The 21,389-nt window shown below is 46.4% G+C and overlaps 1 protein-coding gene and 1 long non-coding RNA gene across 2 annotated transcripts in view; both read left to right on the top strand.

Moving 5' to 3' along the window:
- Window positions 1-405: 405 nt before the first annotated feature.
- Window positions 406-1,841, top strand: LOC147105942 (uncharacterized). The gene is made up of 2 exons (XR_015081300.1): window positions 406-1,601; window positions 1,642-1,841. It is a non-coding gene; the product is annotated as an uncharacterized LOC147105942 (long non-coding RNA).
- Window positions 1,842-5,267: 3,426 nt separating this feature from the next.
- LOC147105941 (lysine-specific demethylase 7B-like) overlaps window positions 5,268-21,389 on the top strand; it is a 195,498-nt gene continuing 179,376 nt past the window's right edge. The window contains 6 exon segments of the mRNA XM_086009771.1: window positions 5,268-5,276; window positions 5,358-5,505; window positions 7,991-8,108; window positions 9,629-9,789; window positions 14,524-14,665; window positions 16,163-16,349. Of these exon segments, the coding sequence (XP_085865897.1) occupies window positions 5,268-5,276; window positions 5,358-5,505; window positions 7,991-8,108; window positions 9,629-9,789; window positions 14,524-14,665; window positions 16,163-16,349 (765 nt within the window).

Below are 21,389 nucleotides of genomic sequence, written 5' to 3'. Positions count from 1 at the left end.
CCCGAGTACTGCGGACAGTTTTGGTCTCCTTATTTAAGGAAGGATATACTTGCATTGGAGGCAGTTCAGAGAAGGTTCACCAGGTTGATTCCGGAGATGAAGGGGTTGTCTTATGAAGAAAGGTTGAGCAGGTTGGGCCTATACTCATTGGAGTTTAGAAGAATAAGGGGGGATCTTATTGAAACATATAAGATTCTGAAGGGGCTTGACAGGGTAGATGCAGAGAGGCTGTTTCCCCTAGTGGGGGAATCTAGAACTGGGGGCATAATTTCAGAATAAGGGGTCGCCCTTTTAAATCGGAAATTAGGAATTTCTTCTCTGAGGGTCGTGAATCTGTGGAATTCTCTTCCCCAGAGAGCTGTGGAGGCTGGGTCATTGAATATATTTAAGGTGGAGATAGACAGATTTTTGAATGATAAGGGAGTCAAGTGTTATGGGGAGCGGGCAGGGAAGTGGAGTGGAGGCCAAGATCAGATCAGCCATGATCTTATTGAATGGCGGAGTAGACTCGAGGGGCCAAATGACCTACACCTGCTCCTACGTCTTATGTTCTTATTATGTTATGTATCAGGAAAGATCCCAGAAAACCACTTCATATAAATGGAATTTGATTTTTTTAGTCACCATAAATTTGTGGCCCTCATGTTATTCCCTACATGGTATAACACCATATCCTCCAGCAAGCTATGAGCAGTGTCATGGAAGATCTATAGTTTTGCATCCCGTGCACACTTCCTGTAAATGCCACACTGTCCAGGTGAAACAGCGATTTACTTGTACTTCTTGCAATCTAGTATACTGTATTCGCTGCTCACGATGTGGTCTCCTCTACATTGGGGAGACCAAACACCTCCGTTCAGTCCGTAAGGGTGACCCCAAGCTTCCGGTCGCCTGTCATTTTAATTCACCGCCCCATTCCCACTCGGACCTCACCGTACTCGGGCTCTTGCATTGTTCCACGGAAACCCAGCGTAAGCTCGAGGAACAGCACCTCATCTTCCGATTAGGCACTTTACAGCCTTCCGGACTCAATATCAGTTCAACAATGTCAGATCATAACCTCGGCCCCTATTACATTTTTACATATTTTTTATCCACACCTTTGTTTTGGCCCTTCCCTCTTTCTCTCTCCCACATGGCAGCTGTCTCCCATTCTGCCAGCGCATTTCACACCTAATCTAGAGCCGTCTTTTGTCTCCACTAGTCCGATCACCATCTCGTCTGGTTTTGAATACCTCTTAATGTCTCTTAACTTCTCTTTTGTTCTCTCCTCCCCATTTCCCAGCCCCCAAACTGGCCTTTTAATCTGTTTCATTTCTTGTGCTTTTTCAGTCCTGACGAAGGGTTTCGACCTAAAACATTGACTGTATTTCTCTCTCCGCGGATGTTGCCTGGCCTGCTGAGTTTTTCCAGCATTTTCTGTTGTTATTTTGGATGTCCAGCATCCGCAGTATTTTGCTATCGTCAGTTATTTGCTGCGTCACATCTAGCCCTGTTCCTGGGACTAGAGACAGGGTCACTGGCAAGGCTTGGAAGCTAAGCAGAGCCAGGCCTGGTTAGTACCTGGAGGGGTGATCATCAGGGAAGACCAGGTGCAGAAGGTCACGGAAGGAGCCCCGAGGAGGGGCGGTTGGTGAGAAGGTCACGGAAGGAGCCACGGGAGGAGCGGCTGGTGAGCAGGCCCGGGCGGTGGGCTGAAGATTGTCGGACAGGAGGAATGGTGGAAATGGAATGGCGGCGCGCACCGACGCAGCGGCTTTGCTTCTTCCAGTCATGGGAGCTTGCAAGATCACATTTCGTTGTTCATGTACTTGTGCAATGACAATAAAGTTTTATTATTATTATTGCTGGGTATAACTTTCAATTGTAAGGTATGTATACCTACCCTCATACTGTACTTACCCTTCAGTCTTTCCAACGCTAGGTGGCGCTGTTGCTCCTCCAGGGTCTGTCTCCCAGCTCAGGTTGTACTACAGGTAAGTTTTTATATTTAAATTTAACATTTCATTTTGCAGTCATGTTTACTGAGGGTAATATTATTAAGTTGATTAAAATTTTCTTAAATTTCAGGCCTTTCTTGCAGCTTCCAGATGCCTCTGGCTTCTGTTCAGTTTAGATTTCAACTTTTAAATTCAATTGAAGTTTTAATTGAACAGTTTTTATTTTAAACAGAAGAAAAATATTTTGGAAGTAGGTCAGTCAGGATCTGTGACGAGAACAGAGGAGTTTATCATAACTGGGTGTTTCTAGCATTTTCTGTTTGATTTATAGCATGAGCAATATTTTGCTTTTTAAATTAGTGTTTTATTGGGGCTCTCCTGGGCCTGCTGTTTTCTTTTCCCTGACCCAACAAATGCATCATAGGTGCTATAAGTGCTTTGAAAACTAAGGTGCCTGTTTCTCAGCTCAGTGCTGGGGAACTCGCACAGATTGTGCTTAAACTCCACAAACTTCAGCTCATTCAACACTCTGTTGTCCATATCCTAACACTCTCCAGGTCCTGTTCATCCATCACCTGCATTGGCATCTGGTCTGGCAGCGCCTCCATTTAAAAATTCTCATTCTTGTGTTCAAATCCCTCCATGGCCTCGCCCCTCTCTATCTCTGTAACCTCCGCCAGCCCTACAACCCACCGAGATCTCTGTGCTCCTCCAATTCTGGCCTCTTGCGCTTCCTCAATTTTCATCACTCTCTACCATCAACGGCTGTGCCTTCAGCTGCCTATGCTCTGGAATTCTCTCCCTAAATCTCTCTGGCTCGCCTCCTTTTAAGATGCTCCTTTAAAACCTACTTTAATCAAGTTTTTGGTCACCTGTCCTAATATCTCTTTGTGGATTGGTTCAAATTTTGTTTACTAACGTTCCTGTGAAGTGCCATGGGACATTTTACTATGTTAAAGGCGCTGTATAAATGTAAATACTTATTGCTAACTGGGGGGGAACGGGTTAACTGCTGCAAAAAAACATTGATTGAGGGTGAATGAAGTCACGTGATTCCCCAATGGCGGGAAGAACGTGATGACGTCAGCCTTCAGACCAGGGGAGCAGTCCTCCTGGAACCTTCAAGGAGAGCAGACCTGTATTTGATGTATTCCAGCAGTTTCTAGTTAAAACCTGTTTTGTTGCATTAAAGTTCATTGTTTTAATTGCCTGAGTCAAACTCAGCCTTTTCAATAGGAACCTCCGTCCCTACAATACTGTAAATAAGGACAGGAATTTAGAATGAGAAAAGTTGACAGGAAGTGTAGACAGCTGCAAGATTTTCTTGTATTGTTAAAACCCTTATGCCTGTTGCACGCATTTCATGTCTACAAACCTTGCTTCCTGTTGCCTTGTTTTTTGGTTAAGCATGTTTTGCCAACTTTTCTGTTGTAAACATCACAGTTTAGTGCTGAACCAGTGAAATTACTTTAAATGCTTTAAGAAAATGTGTCTTTGCCTTTTTTCCCACAATTGCTGAAATATTTTGGGCATTAGAAATTTCATGATAATCAAAGCATCATATGTGATTTTAGTAGTTTTAGTTTTTGCTTCTCGGGCTCTGACTGTATATTCTCACCTTACAAGAGTTAAGGGGGAGCTTTTCAATCTCGGCTGTGGAGTTTTCAGAATTTCTTTGCATGCTTCCAGGGGATCAGTGGTGTATCCCTTCACTGTGTAACGAGGCTGTCTTCTCAGACCTGCTAAGCTTCCAAATATGAACTCCTGCTAGACAAAATACACTGAACGGCAGTACCTGTGATTGGGGCTTTTTAACAATTGGAAGCAAAACCAATTGTTTATGGAGAATTCAGTTACAAATCTCACTTGTGCACCATTTTTGAGGCTGAGACTTTTATTTATACTTTAAAACTGTATAAGGGATGAAATTTTGAGCAATTTAATGAGGTAACTTTAGTTTGTTTACGAACGAACATAGGAACAGAAGGAGGCCGTTCAGGCCCTCAAGCCTGTTCTGCCATTCAATTAGATCATGGCTGATCTGTGCCTCAACTCCATTTACCTGCCTTTGATCCATATCCCTTGATACCCTTGCCCAACAAAAATCTACCCATCTCAGTCTTGAAAATTTCAAATGAACCCCAGCATGCACTGCCTTCTGGGGGAATCACAGAAACCCCACAGTGCAGATAGAGGCCATTTCGGCCCATCAAGCCTGCACCGACACATATCCCACCCGATCCCCATAACCCCAACACCAACACATATCCCACCCTATCCCCGTAACCCCACGTATTTAATCCCCCTAACACTAAGGGTCAATTTATCACAGCCAATCAACCTAACCCGCACATCTTTGGACTGTGGGAGGAAACCGGAGCACCCGGAGAAAACCCACGCAAACACGGGGAGAATGTGCAAACTCCACACAGACAGTCACCCGAGGCCGGATTCGAACCCGGGTCCCTGGCGCTGTGAGGCAACAGTGCTAACCACTATGCCACCGTGCTCAAGTGTTCAAGATTTCTACTGTCCTTTGTGTGAAGCAGTGCTTCCTGATTTCATTCCTAGGAAGCAGAAAATCTGTGCTTAACACAGGAATATAAAGATGCAAACCAGCTGATGCGGGGGTATCAAGGAGTTGCAGAGATTTCAGGAAAGCAGGCTAATGGCCGCAGACATGATGAGAGGTGTTGGGGCCTGATGACTAAAAAGGGCCAATAGCAGTTTGGGTCCCCTTCTTCTGGGACCCCCTTTCCCCCCACAAGGCTGCCTTTCTCTCTTTCTCTTTTGCATTCTCTTGCGCTCTCTCTCTTTTTATCTCTTTCTACTCTTTTTTTCCCCCTTCCTGTAATATTGTGTCCCAATCCTGTACCTTCCTGTACGTGTCTTCAAAATGGGATTGTGGGACTGGATGATGAGTATTCTTTGTGACAAACAGTTGCGCAACAAGAAATTCTGCTGCGTTGTTTATCTGTATTTCCATTCCAGTGATCATTTGGTTTAGGATAGTAACTACGTGCAGTGTAACCAAGATGTCTGCAAAACTTGGAGCTCTTTATTGCCATTAGATCGCATCTGATATATGTAGGTAATAGGTGGGGATTGTATTTTGCTGATTGTCTCCTCTGCAGCTGAGGGGCAAAGAGGCCAAATTCACCACCCCAACAGTACCTAGCTGAAATCCGATTGGGAATGAAGCCCATGGTTTTCTAGTTACACACTACCTTTACCAACAGAGCCCTGGGGGTTTAGGGCGTTACGATATTCCATGAGTGCAGAATTGGTGGCCTTTCAAAGTGAAACTTGGAATCAGTTTACTGTATGATGCCAGTGGTACTGGACTATTCACTTAAACTAAGAGTGGGATGGACACACTGGTTCTTGGTCCTGTCATGGCACTGTGCCAAGGTTTAGCAGTGCCTGTCCCCCTCTGTGTCGAGTGGGTGTAGATCTGTATTTTGTGTTCTATGTTTCAGCTGTGTACGGGTGGAGGAGCATCAAGCCGTCGACATTGACTTGTACCACTGTCCAAACTGTGCCATATTACATGGAGCCTCCCTGAGTGAGTATAAGTCTGGAAGCTTTTGCAAGAAAACATCTTGCCATGCAAATTGTCTTTTAATACCTTTTTTAATTGTGGAATGCTGACGCTCATTCTTTCAATCCCTCCCCATCTGGAATTTGAGATGTTTTCTATTTTAAAAAAAAAATTAAAAAAAATGGAGAAATCTTTGCAATATGAGTTTTTCAGTCCTTCCCTGGCAGTGCAACCCTTGCTGTTTGAACCAGGCCCTGCTTGCGTTTGTGTACTTCTCCCCTGATAGAAATAGGCCAGCAGGTTACAGTGGGATTAGCCCCACCTGCGGGAACCAGCGTTGAACCTGGCCCAGTTTCTGGGTTTTGTGAGTGCGCTACAGACATGAGTAGCGCCTGGGATTGGTAGCTCACCGGTAAGGGACAGGAGAACTGCATGTTGCTGTCATTCAGCAGCTGAAAAGGACTTTGCAAAGAGCAGGAACAAAGTGGCCAGATTCACGAGATGTCAGCGATCAGTGGTAGGGCACCTTGGTTTTTGGAAGGTGGAGATGTTACTGGACCATATTTGGGAGAGGAAGCTCATGCTCAGATGGGCACGACGACCCGTTGGAGAGTTGAAGAGGAGGCTTGCCACAAAGTCACCAAAAATGCGAATGCCAGCAGCATATACTCCAGGATTGGAATGAGGCAGAGAGCCGGGAGCCGGAGCTGCGCCATCCCCGGGGAAGGGGTACCGCCACTGTGGAGGAGAAGCTTCATTCAGGGCCACTTGGAGCCGGTCACAGTGTCACATCCTCCACAGGACCCAACCCGGCCGCCTCCCTCCCCCACTGCCTCGGCCCATCTGCTGCTGAAGGCCTCCTCCCTGCCACTCACTCTCCACACTCACTCTCCCGGCCCCACTCCCAGCCTCCGTCTGCTGCTGAAGGCCTCCTCCCTGCCACTCACTCTCCACACTCACTCTCCCGGCCCCACTCCCAGCCTCCGCCCTCCGCAACCCACTGCTGGGAGCATTTTGGTCAAGAATGAGGAGAGGAAATATAAACTGAAGGGTCCAATCCTAGAGTGTTGTGCTACAGGGATCAGTGCTGGGGCCTCAACTTTTTACAATTTGTATAAATGACTTGGATGAAGGGACCGAAGGTATGGTTGCTAAATTTGCTGATGTCACAAAGATAGGTAGGAAAGTAAATTGTGAAGAGGACATGAGGCTACAAAGGGATATAGATAGGTTAAGTGAGTGGGGAAAGATCTGGCAAATGGAGTATAATGTGGGAAAATGCGAAATTGTCCATTTTGGCAGGAAGAATAAAAAAAGAAGCATATTATTTAAATGGTGAGAGATTGCAGAACTCTGAGATGCAGAGGGATCTGGGTGTCCGAGTGCATGAATTGCAAAAGGTTACTATGTAGGTACAGCAAGTAATTAGGAAAGCTAATAGAATGTTATCGTTTATTGCGAGGGGAATTGAATACAAAAGTAGGGAGGTTATGCTTCAGTTATGCAGGGCATTGGTGGAACCACATCTGGAGTATTGTGTACAGTATTGGTCTCCTTATATAAGGATGTAAATGCATTGGAAGCAGTTCAGAGAAGGTTTACTAGACTAATACCTGGAATGGGCGGCTTGTCTTATGAGGAAAGGTTGGACAGGCTAAGCTTGTATCTGCTGGAGTTTATTAAGAGGTGACTTGATTGAAACATACAAGATCCTGAGGGGTCTGGACAGGGTGGATGTGGAGAAAATGTTTCCTCCTGTGGGAGAATCTAGAACTGGGGTCACTGTTTAAAAATAAGGGGTCGCCCATTTAAGACAGAGATGAGGAGAAATTTTTTCTCAAGGGGTCGTGAGTCTTTGGAACTCTCTTCCTCAGAGGGCTGTGGAAGCACAGTCTTTGAATATTTTTAAGGCCGGTGTAGATAAATTCTTGATAAGCTCGGGGGTAGGCGGGTATGTGGAGTAATCAGATGAGCCATGATCTTATTGAATGGCGGAGCAGGCTCGAGTGGCCGACTCCTGCTCCTAATTCGTATGTTTGTATGATCTGGCAGCATGGGGCACATTCTTGCTGAGGGGAGGAAGATCCAGTACCCCACACCCCTCCTTCCACACCAACTCATGCAACCAGCAACCTTTGGGGCTAATATACAAAGAGGGCAACCTAGATGTGCCCTGAGTGGCATGGGACCTGGTAGTGGTGTTCAAACTAAGGGATGTCCCCTGACCCTGCGCATTTTGATGGGATCAGTAACAGAGATCCCAGGTGGATGCACCCCAGCCTCTGTCCCCCGAATTGTGAATGTTGGATTGAGTATTTGTTGAATATTCCAAATGTTAGATTGAGCACCTTTGTTGGGATGCGTGAGCAGTTTATCGTTTCTATCTCTCCAAATTTGCCTTTGCTCCAGTTCATCTGATTCTCAATCCAGTCCAGTGGCAGGCTTTATTCCTGTAGATATTTGCGTCAACTTCATCCGCTATTTTTTTGCTTTACTCTTTGACTCTCAGTGAAGAAACGGAAGAACTGGCACCGACACGACTATACAGAGACAGCAGACTGTGTTAAACTGATACAGGCGGGGACACCAGTCTTTATCAGGGAGCTACGAGCCCGGCACTTTCCCAGGTATGGGAATCCTTTAATAGTCTGGTGTAGTTCCATGTGTGGTTGTAGTATATTAAAAGCTGTTTGTTTAAAGCTGGATAACTAAAAGACCTGGCCCCTATACTCCTCTCCATAGCACCTGGGGAATGCTTCACTGGCACCATACAGAGGAAAAGGAGGTGGAGACCCATTACGGGTGGTCCCTGTCTCATATATTGTCCTGGGATTTCCAGCATTTCTCAGAGGCGCAACAAGGCCTCCACTTGCAATAGGTGGAAACCTGGTGTTGGCAAGATACTGAAGAGGTGTTCCCAGCCCTGCTGACTCATTTCCCAGTCCTTGCACCCGCAAATGTGTATTTGCAGGGTTGTCCCAAGAAGCTGACAATGGGCCTCACACCTGGGGCCCCCTTCACATTGGAGGGACTGATGGGGCCAGGCAACAAAGACCAAAAAGCTAAGTATCCTACTTGTTGAAAAGTGACTGATTTGGATTTTGGGCCTGTAGGTCTTCTGGCTACTATTCTGAGCTGGAGGTGTCACTGGCTCATGTTACTGACCCAGCCACCAAATTTAGGTTCACCTCAATATCTGGTGTGCTGCACCTTTCAATCTGCAGGATGAGAAGGGAAGTGGGGAGAGTGATGGGGAGGGAAGACCGGATTAGAGGGGAAGGTGAGGCAAGGCAGGAAAGTAGGGGGAGGATGGGAAGGGGGAAGGGAAGGGAGAGAGGAGAGGTAGGGAAATTGGAAAACAATAAAAGACAGAAGGAAAGGAGAGAAAACCACAAGTGACAGTTGAGGAACAGGCAGCCAATATAGATTATTAGTAAGTGGGGGAAAATTGACAAGTGGGAGTGGGTCAGCCAGGCAAGTGTTGGAATAATCAGGTCTCGAGGTGACAAAGGCATGGATAAGGGTTTCAGCAGCTGATGGACTGAGGTAGGGAAGAATGGGGGAGCTGTAGCAGCGATTAAGTGATGGACAGGATGTGGGATTTGAAGTTCAGTTCTGGGGCGAACAGGTGATCAAGATTTAGCATGGTCTGGTGTGTAGAAATCTGATCCAAATAATTCTGATTTTCCGTTCATTCACCATGGGGAGAACTTTGCTTTAAGCAGGAGATTGGTTCAATTAAAGTGAGGACATTACCTTTGAGATCATTCTGCATGATGCTGTTTCCCATCATCCCCATTCCAGTCTTTCAACACCATACTGTGGACGGGATGGCCGGCACATTACCTGCTCCTAACCCTCTGCCAAAAACGTTGTAACTGACCAGACGGGGTGCAGCAGACTGCACCGCATTTATTTCCCTTCAGTCAATACTTGACTTGTACAGTTTTCCACTGGAGGCATGGGTGAGGTCACGATTCACTATGTGTGGGAACATGAGTGTGAATCCATGCCCGACTGCACAGTGCCAAGTGTGCTGGATGGTTGGAGTATGGCATTGCTCTGTTGCCCCAGAATTAGTCGAGGATGTTTCTCTACTGGTGCCAGTGAGCTCCGTAACGCCTGTATGTTTGTTTGTTTCTGACAGTGCCGGTGAAATCCTCATCAAAATGCATGGTGCCCAGCTGACACACAGGTACCTGGAAAAGCACAGGTTTGAATTTCCCATCTTGGTGTCCAAGATAGATGGACTTGGAATTGCTCTCCCACCAAGCACCTTTTCTGTCAGGGATGTGCAAGAGTATGTGGGTAAGAGATGGCTGCACCCAGTATTAACACATGATACAGCCACAAGCAAAGTTCAACAATGCTGCACGCTTGCAGTGTAGCCTCCTGATCCTGGATATTGGAGGGTGGGGAATAGATGGAACGTCCCATAATGTTAAATCCTTGGTGCAGCAGAGGCCAGCCAATCTCAATCATTTGTCACCCATAGCCCTGCAAATTTTTCCCCTTTGAGTATTTATACAATTCCCATTTGAAAGTTATTACTGAATCTGCTTCCACCGCCCTTTTAGGCAGCGCGTTCCAAATTACAACTTGATGCATAAAAAAAAAATCTCATCTTCCTTCTAGTTCTTTTGCCAATTACCGTAAATCTGATTCCCGGCCCTTCTGCCACTGGGAACAGTTTCTCCCCAAATACTCTGTCATAGAGTCATAGAGTAATACAGCACGGATAGAGGCCCTTCGGCCCATCGTGTCCGCGCCGGCCATCACACCCTGTCTAATCTAATCCCATATTCCAGCATTTGGCCCGTAGCCTTGTATGCTATGGCATTTCAAGTGCTCATCCAAATGCTTCTTAAATGTTGTGAGGGTTTCTGCCTCCACAACCCTTTCAGGCAGTGAGTTCCAGACTCCAACCACCCTCTGGGTGAAAAAGTTCTTTCTCAAATCCCCTCTAAACCTCCCGCCCTTTACCTTGAATCTATGCCCCCTAGTTATTGACCCCTCTACTAAGGGAAAAAGCTCCTCAGCATCCATCCTATCTATGCCCCTCATAATTTTGTACACCTCAATCATGTCCCTCCTCAGCTCCAAGGAAAACAAACCCAACCTGCCCAGTCTCTCCTCATAGCTGAAGCGCTCCAGCCCTGGTAACATCCTGGTGAACCTCCTCTGCACCCTCTCTAACGCGATCACATCCTTCCTGTAGTGTGGCGACCAGAACTGCACACAATATTCCAGCTGTGGCCTAACCAGTGTTTTATACAGCTCCATCATAACCTCCTTGCTCTTATATTCAATGCCTCGGCTAATGAAGGCAAGTATCCCATATGCCTTTTTTACCACCTTATCCACCTGTTCCGCCGCCTTCAGGGATCTGTGTACTTGCACACCCAGATCCCTCTGACCCTCCGTCTTGCCTAGGGTCTTTCCATTCATTGTGTATTCCTTTGCCTTGTTAGTCCCCCCCAAAGTGCATCACCTCGCACTTTTCCGGGTTAAATTCCATTTGCCACTGTTCCGCCCATCTGACCAACCCATCTATATCGTCCTGCAGACTGAGGCTACCCTCCTCGCTATTTACCACCCTACCAATTTTTGTATCATCCGCGAACTTACTGATCATACCCTTTACAATCATATCCAAGTCATTAATGTAGACCACAAACAGCAAGGGACCCAGCACCGATCCCTGTGGTACCCCACTGGCCACAGGCTTCCAGTCACAAAAACAACCTTCGACCATCACCCTCTGCCTTCTGCCACTAAGCCAGTTTTGTATCCAATGTGCCAAGGCACCCTGGATTCCATGGGCTCTTACCTTCTTGACCAGTCTCCTGTGCGGGACTTTATCGAAGGCCTTACTGAAATCCATGTATACCACATCCACTGCGTTACCCTCATCCACACACCTAGTCACCCCCTCAAAAAATTCAATCAAATTAGTCAGACATGATCTTCCCTTGACAAAGCCATGTTGACTATCCCTGATTAATCCTTGCCTCTCCAAGTGGAGACAAATTTTGTCCCTCAGGATTTTTTCCAATAATTTTCCTACCACTGATGTTAGGCTCACTGGCCTGTAGTTCCCCGGTTTTTCCCTACTACCCTTCTTGAATAATGGTACTACATTAGCGGTTCTCCAGTCCTCTGGCACATCCCCTGTGGCCAGAGAGGTCCTGAATATATGTGTTAGAGCCCCCGCAATCTCCTCCTTTGCCTCACACAGCAGCCTGGGATACATTTCATCCGGGCCTGGGGATTTATCCATTTTTAGGCCAGCTAAAACCGCCAATACCTCCTCCCGCTCGATGTTAATATGTTCGAGCATATCACAGTCCCCCCGCCCTATTTCTATGTCTACATCGTCCTTCTCCATAGTGAAAACAGATGCAAAAAATTCATTTAGAACCCCTCCTACATCTTCCGGCTCCACACACAGATTGCCACTTTTGTCCCTAATGGGCCCTATTTTTTCCCTAGTTATCCTCTTACCCTTAATATACTTATAAAACATCTTCGGATTTTCCTTTATTTTGCTTGCCAGTGTTATTTCATGGCCCCTCCTTGATCTCCTAATTTCTTTTTTAAGTATCCCCCTGCACTTTTTGTACTCCTCTAGGGCTTCCTCCGTCTTTAGCCTTTTGTATCTACCAAAAGCCCTCCTTTTTTTCCTAATCCATTCTCGTATATCCCCTGACATCCAAGGTTCCCTGTGGTTTTTGGAACCACCCTTGACCTTTACGGGAACATGTTGCCATTGTATGATCTCAATCTCCCTTCTGAAAGCCTCCCATTGCTCCGATGTGGATTTTCCTACAAGTAGCTGATCCCAGTCCATTTTGGCCAGATCCTGCCTTATCCTATTAAAATCGGCCTTCCCCCAATTTAGAACCTTTATTTCCGGCCCATCCCTGTCCATTTCCATGGCCACCTTAAATCTTACCATATTATGGTCACTATCACCAAAGTGCTCACCTACTAGCACTTTTTCCACTTGGCCGGCCACATTCCCTAGAATTAGGTCCAGTACCGCCCCCTCTCTTGTAGGACTTTCTACATGCTGGCTCAAAAAGCTCTCCTGGATGCACTTTAAGAATTCTACACCCTCTGAGCCTTTCACACTCTGACTATCCCAGTTAATATTGGGGAAGTTGAAATCCCCCATTATTATTACCCTATTATTTGCGCATTTCTCTGAGATTTGCCTACATATCTGTTCCTCTATCTCCCCCTGACTGTTTGGAGGCCTATAGTACACTCCCAGCAAAGTGCTTGCCCCCTTTTTGTTTTTAAGCTCCACCCATATGGCCTCATTAGAGGACCCTGCTAATATATCATCCCTCCTTACTGCAGTAATTGACTCCTTAATTAATATTGCGACACCCCCTCCTCTTATACCTCCCCCTCTGTCTCGCCTGAAGATTCTGTACCCCGGAATATTGAGCTGCCAGTCTTGCCCTTCCCTCAACCATGTCTCCGTGATAGCAACAATATCATACTCCCATGTGTTTATCAACACCTTCAGTTCATCCACCTTATTCGCAAGACTCCCTGCATTAAAATAGATGCCATCCAGCCTTGCCCTTATATATTTGCCCTGTCTACCAAGCTGACTTGTTTTTTTCTCTATAATTGGCAGCACATCCCCCCCCCTATTTCAGCTCCCCTCTGTATCCCATCCCCCTGCCAAGTTAGTTTAAACCCCCCCCCAACAGTGCTAGCAAACCTCCCCGCAAGGATATTTGTCCCGCTCTGGTTCAGGTGCAACCCGTCCGACTTGTACAAGTCCCACCTTTCCCAGAAGCAGGCCCAGTGATCCAGGAAAGTAAAACCCTCCCCCCTACACCAACTCTTTAGCCACGCATTCATCTGCTCTATCCTCCCATTCCTATACTTACTAGCACCTCTCTCAAATCTCCCCTTAATCTTCTCTGCTCTAAGGAGAACAATCCCAGCTTCTCCAGCCTCCATATAACTGAAGTCCCTCATCCCTGGTACCATTCCAGCAAATCTCTGCACCCTCTCCAAGACCTTTACATCCTTCTTAAATTCTGGTGCCCAGAATTTGCCACAGTACTCCAGCTGAGATCTAACCAGTGTTTTATGAAGGTTTAGCATAACTTCCTTGCTTTTGTACTCTATTCCTCTGTTTGTTTATAAAGCCAAAGATCCTATATGCTTTTTTAACAGCCTTCTCAACTTGTCCTGCCACCTTCAAAGATTTGCGTACTTGCGCCCCCAGATCTTTCTGTTCCTGCAGCCTCTTCAGTCTTGGTGTCTGTTTGACCCTGAGCTGAGCTTCTAATGCCCCTCATTCTAATCATCACTGACTATATATTTTTGTCTCCTTAGTATCGTCTGCCCTCTTCCTCACTGCCGATGAAATTGTCATTCATGCCGTGGTCAGCTCCAGGCTTGACCTGTCCAATGCTTTTCTAGCTGGCCTTCCCAGCTGCATTTTACACAAACTTTAAATCGCCCATATCCTACCCTGCACGAAATCCTGCTCATGTATCACCCTTGTCCTCCTCAACTCCCAATTGCTTCACATCCCACAGCGTCTGATCTCAAAATTTCCATCCTCATGTACAAGTCCTTCAAGGCTTTGCCCACTATCTCTGAAATCTCTTCCAGTCCTACATTGGAGCCCTAACCTTCTGGTCTTCATACATCTCCCTACACCTCCCCAACTCCACCATCAACAGCACAGCCTTCGGCCAACACACCTCTAAACTCTGTACTTCTGCGAGACCCCTCAGCTATCTACCCCCTTCCCACCTCCTCCGAGACCCCTCGGCCATCTATCCACTACACCTTGGCCTCATGTTCAGTCACTGTCCTAACTCTTGGTCAGTGTCTGTTTACCTCCCCCCACAACACCCCTCCCGTGAAACTCCATGTTGCTGTATTACATCTGCTATATAGGTTGTTATTTTAGCTGTTTCATGGCTGTAGTTGGGTGAAAGGTTATCCTTGTCTAAATAACATGGCTTCCAGATATATCTGAATATTCATTTTGAATCTCTCAAGGTGGTGAGAAGGTGATCGATGTGATCGATGTGGCTCGGCAAGCTGACTGTAAGATGGAACTGCAGGAGTTTGTAGAATATTACACTGCCCTCCATCGAACCAAAGTATTAAATGTCATTAGCTTGGAATTTTCTGATACAAAGTAAGTTGCTTGTGGCTGGATATTTGGAAATGTGGCTGGACAGTGTTGGCATGTGCAATGTAATGTACCTTCAACAATTTGAACGTGAGGCTGTTTTATGTGCCAACAGATTTACATGTGAATAGAAACAACTAAACTGCATTTATGTAGCACCTTTCACATTCACACAGAATCACAGACATTCTTGGTGTCCAAAGCGCTCCATGGCCAATGAAAGTGCAGACATTTTTTCAGCAAACGAGACAACCAATCTGCAGACAGCAAGATCCCACAAGCAGTAGTTGACGTAAGAAAACTACTAGGCACTTGGTCTAAGCGTTAAACAAAGCTTTAATCAACTGTTTTACAACATGGAGGTCTGGTTGTGTCCTTCACTAGTTCCTGTTAATGTCCTGTGCAAGCTGGGCCCGTGCCCGAGTATTTATACTCTCCCTGGACAGCACCACTCGTAGGCCGCTCAGTATTATTTCATAAGTCTTTCTTTCATGAATGACTGATTCATGTCAGTAGTGAGATCAATGAACATTGCGAAAAAGAGCAATCAATGGAGGCAATTCCTAAATGGCCCCTGCCCGCAGCCCGTGGTGAGCGCCCGCAGCCCGTGGTGAGCGGCCCCTGCCCGCAGCCCGTGGTGAGCGGCCCCTGCCCGCAGCCCGTGGTGAGCGGCCCGTGGCCTGGATATTAAACAGCGGTAGGTTACATAGGCGGTGGGGTGGAGTTTCGGACGGGACCCCTGGAAGTCTAGGTTGCCCCACATGCTGCGGAGGTTTAGCTGGAGGGCAAGGTAGGTCCAATTCCCGAACCGAGGTGGGGTGGTCTGATCCTGGTCCCGGGGGCCTTTGTATGGGGGCTGGGGGAAGCACTCCTGCTCCTCCTGGCCCACAAGCAGTGCTGGAAAGGCACTTGCCTTCTCCCCGAAGCCGTCCACCCCTCACTTCAGCTGCCGGGTTTCCCAAGGCTTGGGAAACCACTGTACAACCTGCGAAGCCGATTAAATCAGAGGCTGGCAACCTCATTAAATCCACCTGCTCCCAACCCATCCATTTTTGTGTGCTAAAATTGTCCCCTTTATCTCTTTATCAGCATTGGTTTTTATTGGGGCGGGAGAGAAAGAGATGAGCTGATTTTCTTTTTCTACAACTTTGATCTGGTTCATATGAGAGCTATAAAGGCTCTGTTAATGTAGTGTGAGGCGCCTCTCTGTGAATTCACATTTTGACAGTGCCTGAGGGAGCAGGAATACCCTGTGTGACGTCTCTCGGGCAGAAGTCCGAGTGCTGTGACACTGCAACGCTCACCCCTGCTCGGTCTTGGTTTTATTTTACCCATTATTTGTATATTTGACACTGAATGGAAACCCCTCCGTGTTGAATTGCCGTCCTGCAGGGTGAGGCACCGTTCACGGTTGAACTGATGTTGACCTCTGCCGCACTGTGCTGATTAGCTCGCTGTCTGCACCCTGTATTAAGCTACTGTTTTATTCTGGTTTGCACACAGGATGTCAGACTTGGTGCAAGTTCCTGATATTGTGCGGAAGCTTTCGTGGGTGGAGAATTACTGGCCAGAGGACTCCTTCTTTCCTAAACCCTGCGTTCAGAAATACTGCCTGATGGGAATGGAGGACAGTTATACCGACTTCCACATTGACTTTGGGGGCACCTCTGTGTGGTACCATGTACTGTGGGTAAGAGGCTAACTGGCTCCAGTATCAAGCTTGGCACATAAGAAGTAGGAGTAGGCCAATCGGCCCCTCGAGCCTGCTCCGCCATTCAATAAGATCATGGCTGATCTGATCCTAACCGCCAATCTACTATCACAGAACCATCTCCTGAATCTAACAGAATTAGACACACGAAATAGGAGCAGGATCAGGCTACACGGCCTCTGGGCCCGCTCCGCTACCCACAGGGCCATGTCCGATCCGAACCTAGACTCATGTCCAAATTCCTGCCCGCTCCCCGTAACCCTTAATTCCCTTTACTTCTAGGAAACTGTCTATTTCTGTTTTAAATTTATGTAATGATGTAGCTTCTACAGCTTTTTGGGGCAGCATATTCCATGGACCTACCACCCTCTGAGTGAAATAGTTCCTCCTCATCTCAGTTTTGAAAGAGCAGCCCCTTATTCTAAGACTATGCCCCCTAGTTCTAGTTTCACCCCTCATCGGGAACATCCTCCCCGCATCCACCCGATCCAACCCCTTCACAATCTTATATGTTTCAATAAGATCGCCCCTCATTCTTTTGAACTCCAATGAGTAGAGTCCCAATCTACTCAACCTCTCCTCATATGTCCATCCCCTCATCCCCGGGATTAACCGAGTGAACCTTCTTTGTACTGACTCGAGAGCAAGTATGTCTTTTCTTAAGTATGGACACCAAAACTGTATGCAGTATTCCAGGTGCGGTCTCACCAATACCTTGTACAACTGAAGCAATACCTCCCTATTTTTATATTCTATCCCCCTAGCAATGAAAGCCAACATTCCATTGGCCTTCTTAATCACTTGCTGCACCTGCATACTAACCTTTTGAGTTTCGTGCACCAGGACCCCCAGATCCCTTTGTACTTCAGTACTTTCCAGTTTCTTGCCATTAAGATAATAACTTGCTCTACGATTTTTCCTGCCAAAGTGCATAACCTCACACTTTCCAGTATTGTATTCCATCTGCCAAATCTCTGCCCACTTACTTAGCCTGTCTATGTCCCCTTGCAGGTTTTTTATGTCCTCCTCACTCACTACTTTCCCTCCCATCTTAGTATCATCTGCAAACTTTGATATGTTACACTCGGTCCCCTCCTCCAAATCGTTAATATAGATTGTAAAGAGTTGGGGACCCAGCACTGACCCCTGCGGAACACCACTAGTTACTGATTGCCAGTCTGAGAATGAACCATTTATCCCAACTCTCTGCCTTCTGTTAGATAGCCAATCCTCTATCCATGCCAGAATATTACCCCCAATCCTGTGATTTTTTATCTTAAGCAATAATCTTTTGTGTGGCACCTTGTCAAATGCCTTTTGGAAGTCTAAATACACTACGTCCACTGGTTCCCCTTTATCCACCCTATATGTTACTTCCTCAAAGAACTCCAGCAAATTTGTCAAACATGACTTCCCCTTCATAAAACCATGCTGACTTTGTCCTATTAAATGATGATTATCCAAATGTCCTGTTACTGTCTCCTTAATAATGGACTCCAAAAATTTTACCTACCGCAGATGTTAGGCTAACCGGTCTATAGTTTCCAGCCTTCTGTCTACTGCCCTTTTTAAATAAGGGCGTTACATTAGCAGTTTTCCAGTCTGCCAGGACCTTTGTTGAGTCCAGGGAGTTTTGGAAAATTATTACCAATGCATCCACAATCCCTACCGCCACTTCCCTCAAGACCCTAGGATGCAAGCCATCAGGTCCAGGTGATTTATCCGCCTTGAGTCCCATTATTTTACCGAGTACCACTTCCTTAGTGATTTTGATCGTGTTTAGCTCCTTCCCCCCCCCCCCCCCCCCCCCCATAGTCCCCTGTTTGTCCAGTGTTGGGATATTCTTAGTGTCTTCTACTGTAAAGACTGATACAAAATATTCATTGTGTTTTTGCCATCTCCATATTTCCCACCATTAATTTCCCGGTCTCATCCTCTAAGGGACCAACATTTACTTTAGCCACCCTTTTTCTTTTTATATAACTATAAAAACTCTTACTATCTGTTTTTATATTTTTTGCTAATTTACTTTCATAATCTATCTTCCCTTTCTTAATCAATCTTTTTGTTATTTTTTGCTGTCTTTTAAAGTTTTCCCAATCCTCTATCCTCCCACTAGATTTGGCTACCTTATATGCCCTTGTTTTTAGTCGAATACTATCCTTAATTTCTTTACTTAGCCACGGATGGCTGTCTTTTCTTTTACACCCTTTTCTTCTCGGTGGAATATATATTTTTTGGAAGTTGTAAAATAACTCCTTAAATGTACACCACTGATCATGTATCGTCTTACCCTTTAATCTATTTTCCCAATCCACTCTACTCAATTCCGCTCTCATACCTTCATAGTCTCCTTTATTCAAGCTTAGCACGCTTGTTTGAGATCCAACCTTCTCACCCTCTAATTGACTATGGAATTCAACCATGTTATGGTCACTCCTTCCAAGGGGATCCTTTACTAGGACATTTTTAATTAATCCTGTCTCATTACACAGGACCAGATCTAAGGTTGCTTGCCCCCCCCCCCCTGGTCGGTTCAGTTACATACTGCTCAAGAAACCCATCCCTAATACACGCAATGAACTCATCCTCAAGGCAGCCCTGCCCAATTTGATTTGTCCAATTAATATGATAGTTAAAATCCCCCATAATTATAGATGTTCCCTTATTACAAGCCTCAACTATTTCCTGATTGATTCTCCGTCCAACAGAGTTGCAACTGTTCGGAGGCCTATAGACTATGCCCACTAGTGTTTTTTTCCCCTTATTATTCCTTACCTCCACCCAAACTGTTTCATTATCCTGATCTTTTGACCCAATATCATTTCTCTATTATAGTGATTCCTTCCTTTATTAACATAGCCACCCCACCTCCCCTTCCTTCCTGCCTGTCCTTCCTGATCGTTAAATAACCTGGTATGTTTAATTCCCAGGCATTGTCACCCTGCAGCCATGTTTCTGTAATGGCCACAAGATCATACCCATATGTAGTTATTTGTGCCATTAACTCGTCTATTTTGTTACGAATGCTACGTGCATTCAGATAGAGATCTTTCAAATATGTTTTGTGACACTTAGTTCCTGCTTTTGCCCTCTTTTTATTACTTTACCTTTTACTCCATACCTTCTGCCCCTTCCTGACACGCTCTGGTTTTTAATTTCCCCACTGCTACCTAAGTCTATGACCTTCTCTGTTGTCATTTTTATTATTTGCTCTCTAGGAACCTCCCCCCCCCCCCCCCCCCCCCCCCCCCCACTAGTTAGTTTATAGCCCTCTCTACAGCCCTCGTTATATGATCCGCCAGGACTCTAGTCCCAGCACTGGCCAAGTGAAGCCTGTCCCAACGGAACAGCTCCCTCCTGCCAGTGTACTGCTGCCAGTGTCCCAGGAAGCAAAAACCCATTTCTCCCACACCAGTCTTTGAGCCACGCATTTAACTCTCTAATTTTATTTGCCCTAGCCAAATTCGCTCGTGGCTCAGGTAATAATCCAGAGATTATTACCCTTGAGGTTCTGTTTTTTAATTTGACCCCTAGCTGCTCATACTCCTTTAACAGAACCCGGCTTCCTAGTCCTATCTACGTCGTTTGTACCACATGGACCACGACAACTGGATCCACCCCCCTCCCACTGCAAGTTTCTTTCCAGCCCAGAGGAGATGTCCTTAACCCACACAGCCTTTGGGACTCTCACTCTCGGCTGCAGAGAACTCTATCTATCCCCCTAATACTATCCCCTACCACTACAACATTTCTATTTACTCCCCCCTCTTGAATGGCCCCCCGTTCCACGGTGCTGTGGCCAGGTTGCTCATCCTCCCTGCAGTCCCTGCTCCTGTCCCCCACAGGGAGTAAGAACCTCGAACCTGTTGGACAAGAGCAAGGGCTGCGGCTCCTCCAGCTCTACCTCCTGGATCCCCGTACCTGCCTCACTCGTAGTCACACCGTCCTGTCCCTGACCATGGGCTACATCTGAATTAATTAACTTCATAGGTGTGACCACCTCCTGATACAGAGTCCAGGTACTTCTCCCCCTCCCTGATGTGTCGCAGTGTCTGAAGCTCAGACTCCAGCTCATCAACATGGAGCTGGAGTTCCTGTAGCAGCAGACACTTGTCACAGACGTAATCACCGTGAGCCTCAATGGGGTTCACCGGCTCCCACATCTCGCAACAGTAACACATCACCTGCTCCATTCTATGTAATTAATTAAATTTTTTATTGTTAGTTATGGACACCACCTGCCCGATTTTAGATGCTAGTATCCCCTTTAATTAATTGGATTTAAATTAAATCAATCCCTCTAGTTACACCAGTTAAATGGTTTACCGACAGTCACTGCACCAGAAAGGCCTTATTAACTACAACCCACAGAGTCAAAGTTTGAAAAGAGCACCTAACACCCCACTTACCCTAACTCACACTTCCCCCAAACTCTCAGCACTCTTTGATGACTCTCACTCAGTGCTTGCTCGCACAAGGACTGGTCTTTTTATACTTTGTTTGTTTGTTTACAGCCAAATGAGTCACCCCTGCTGATTGGTTAGAAAACTGGTTTCCACTGCCTGCTGTGCCAATTTACTCCTACTGCAGTGTAACCTTGTTTTACTCTTCTTAAACCAACAGAATCCCAAATATTTAACTTTTCCCCTTTACTTAAACTGCTTAAAGTAATCTTATCAAGAATGATTTAAAGAGAAATAACAATTAAAGAACTCTCACACTTACCCAAACTCACAGCACTCTTTGATGACTCGCACTCAGTTGTTGTAAGAAAGCAAGAGCTCCCACCCCACCCTCCTTCCCAGTTGACCCTGGCACTCTTTGGAACCCTAGGACAATCTCTTCAGGGGAGCGGGGTAGTGGGGGGAGAAACAGTCGGCACCTTCAGGGGAGGGGGGAGAGAGTCGGCACCTTCAGGGCGGGGGGGTGGGGGGAAGTGTGTCAGCACCTTCAGGGGAGGGGGGGGTGGAAGAGAGTGTCAGCACCTTCAGGGGAGGGGGGGAGAGAGTCGGCACC

This window comes from Somniosus microcephalus, chromosome 16 (assembly GCF_052327205.1).
Source record: "Somniosus microcephalus isolate GS21.2 chromosome 16, FLI_Smic_1.0, whole genome shotgun sequence".
In the NCBI taxonomy this organism is placed as follows: domain Eukaryota; kingdom Metazoa; phylum Chordata; class Chondrichthyes; order Squaliformes; family Somniosidae; genus Somniosus; species Somniosus microcephalus.
This window is presented reverse-complemented; position numbering and strand designations above follow the sequence as displayed.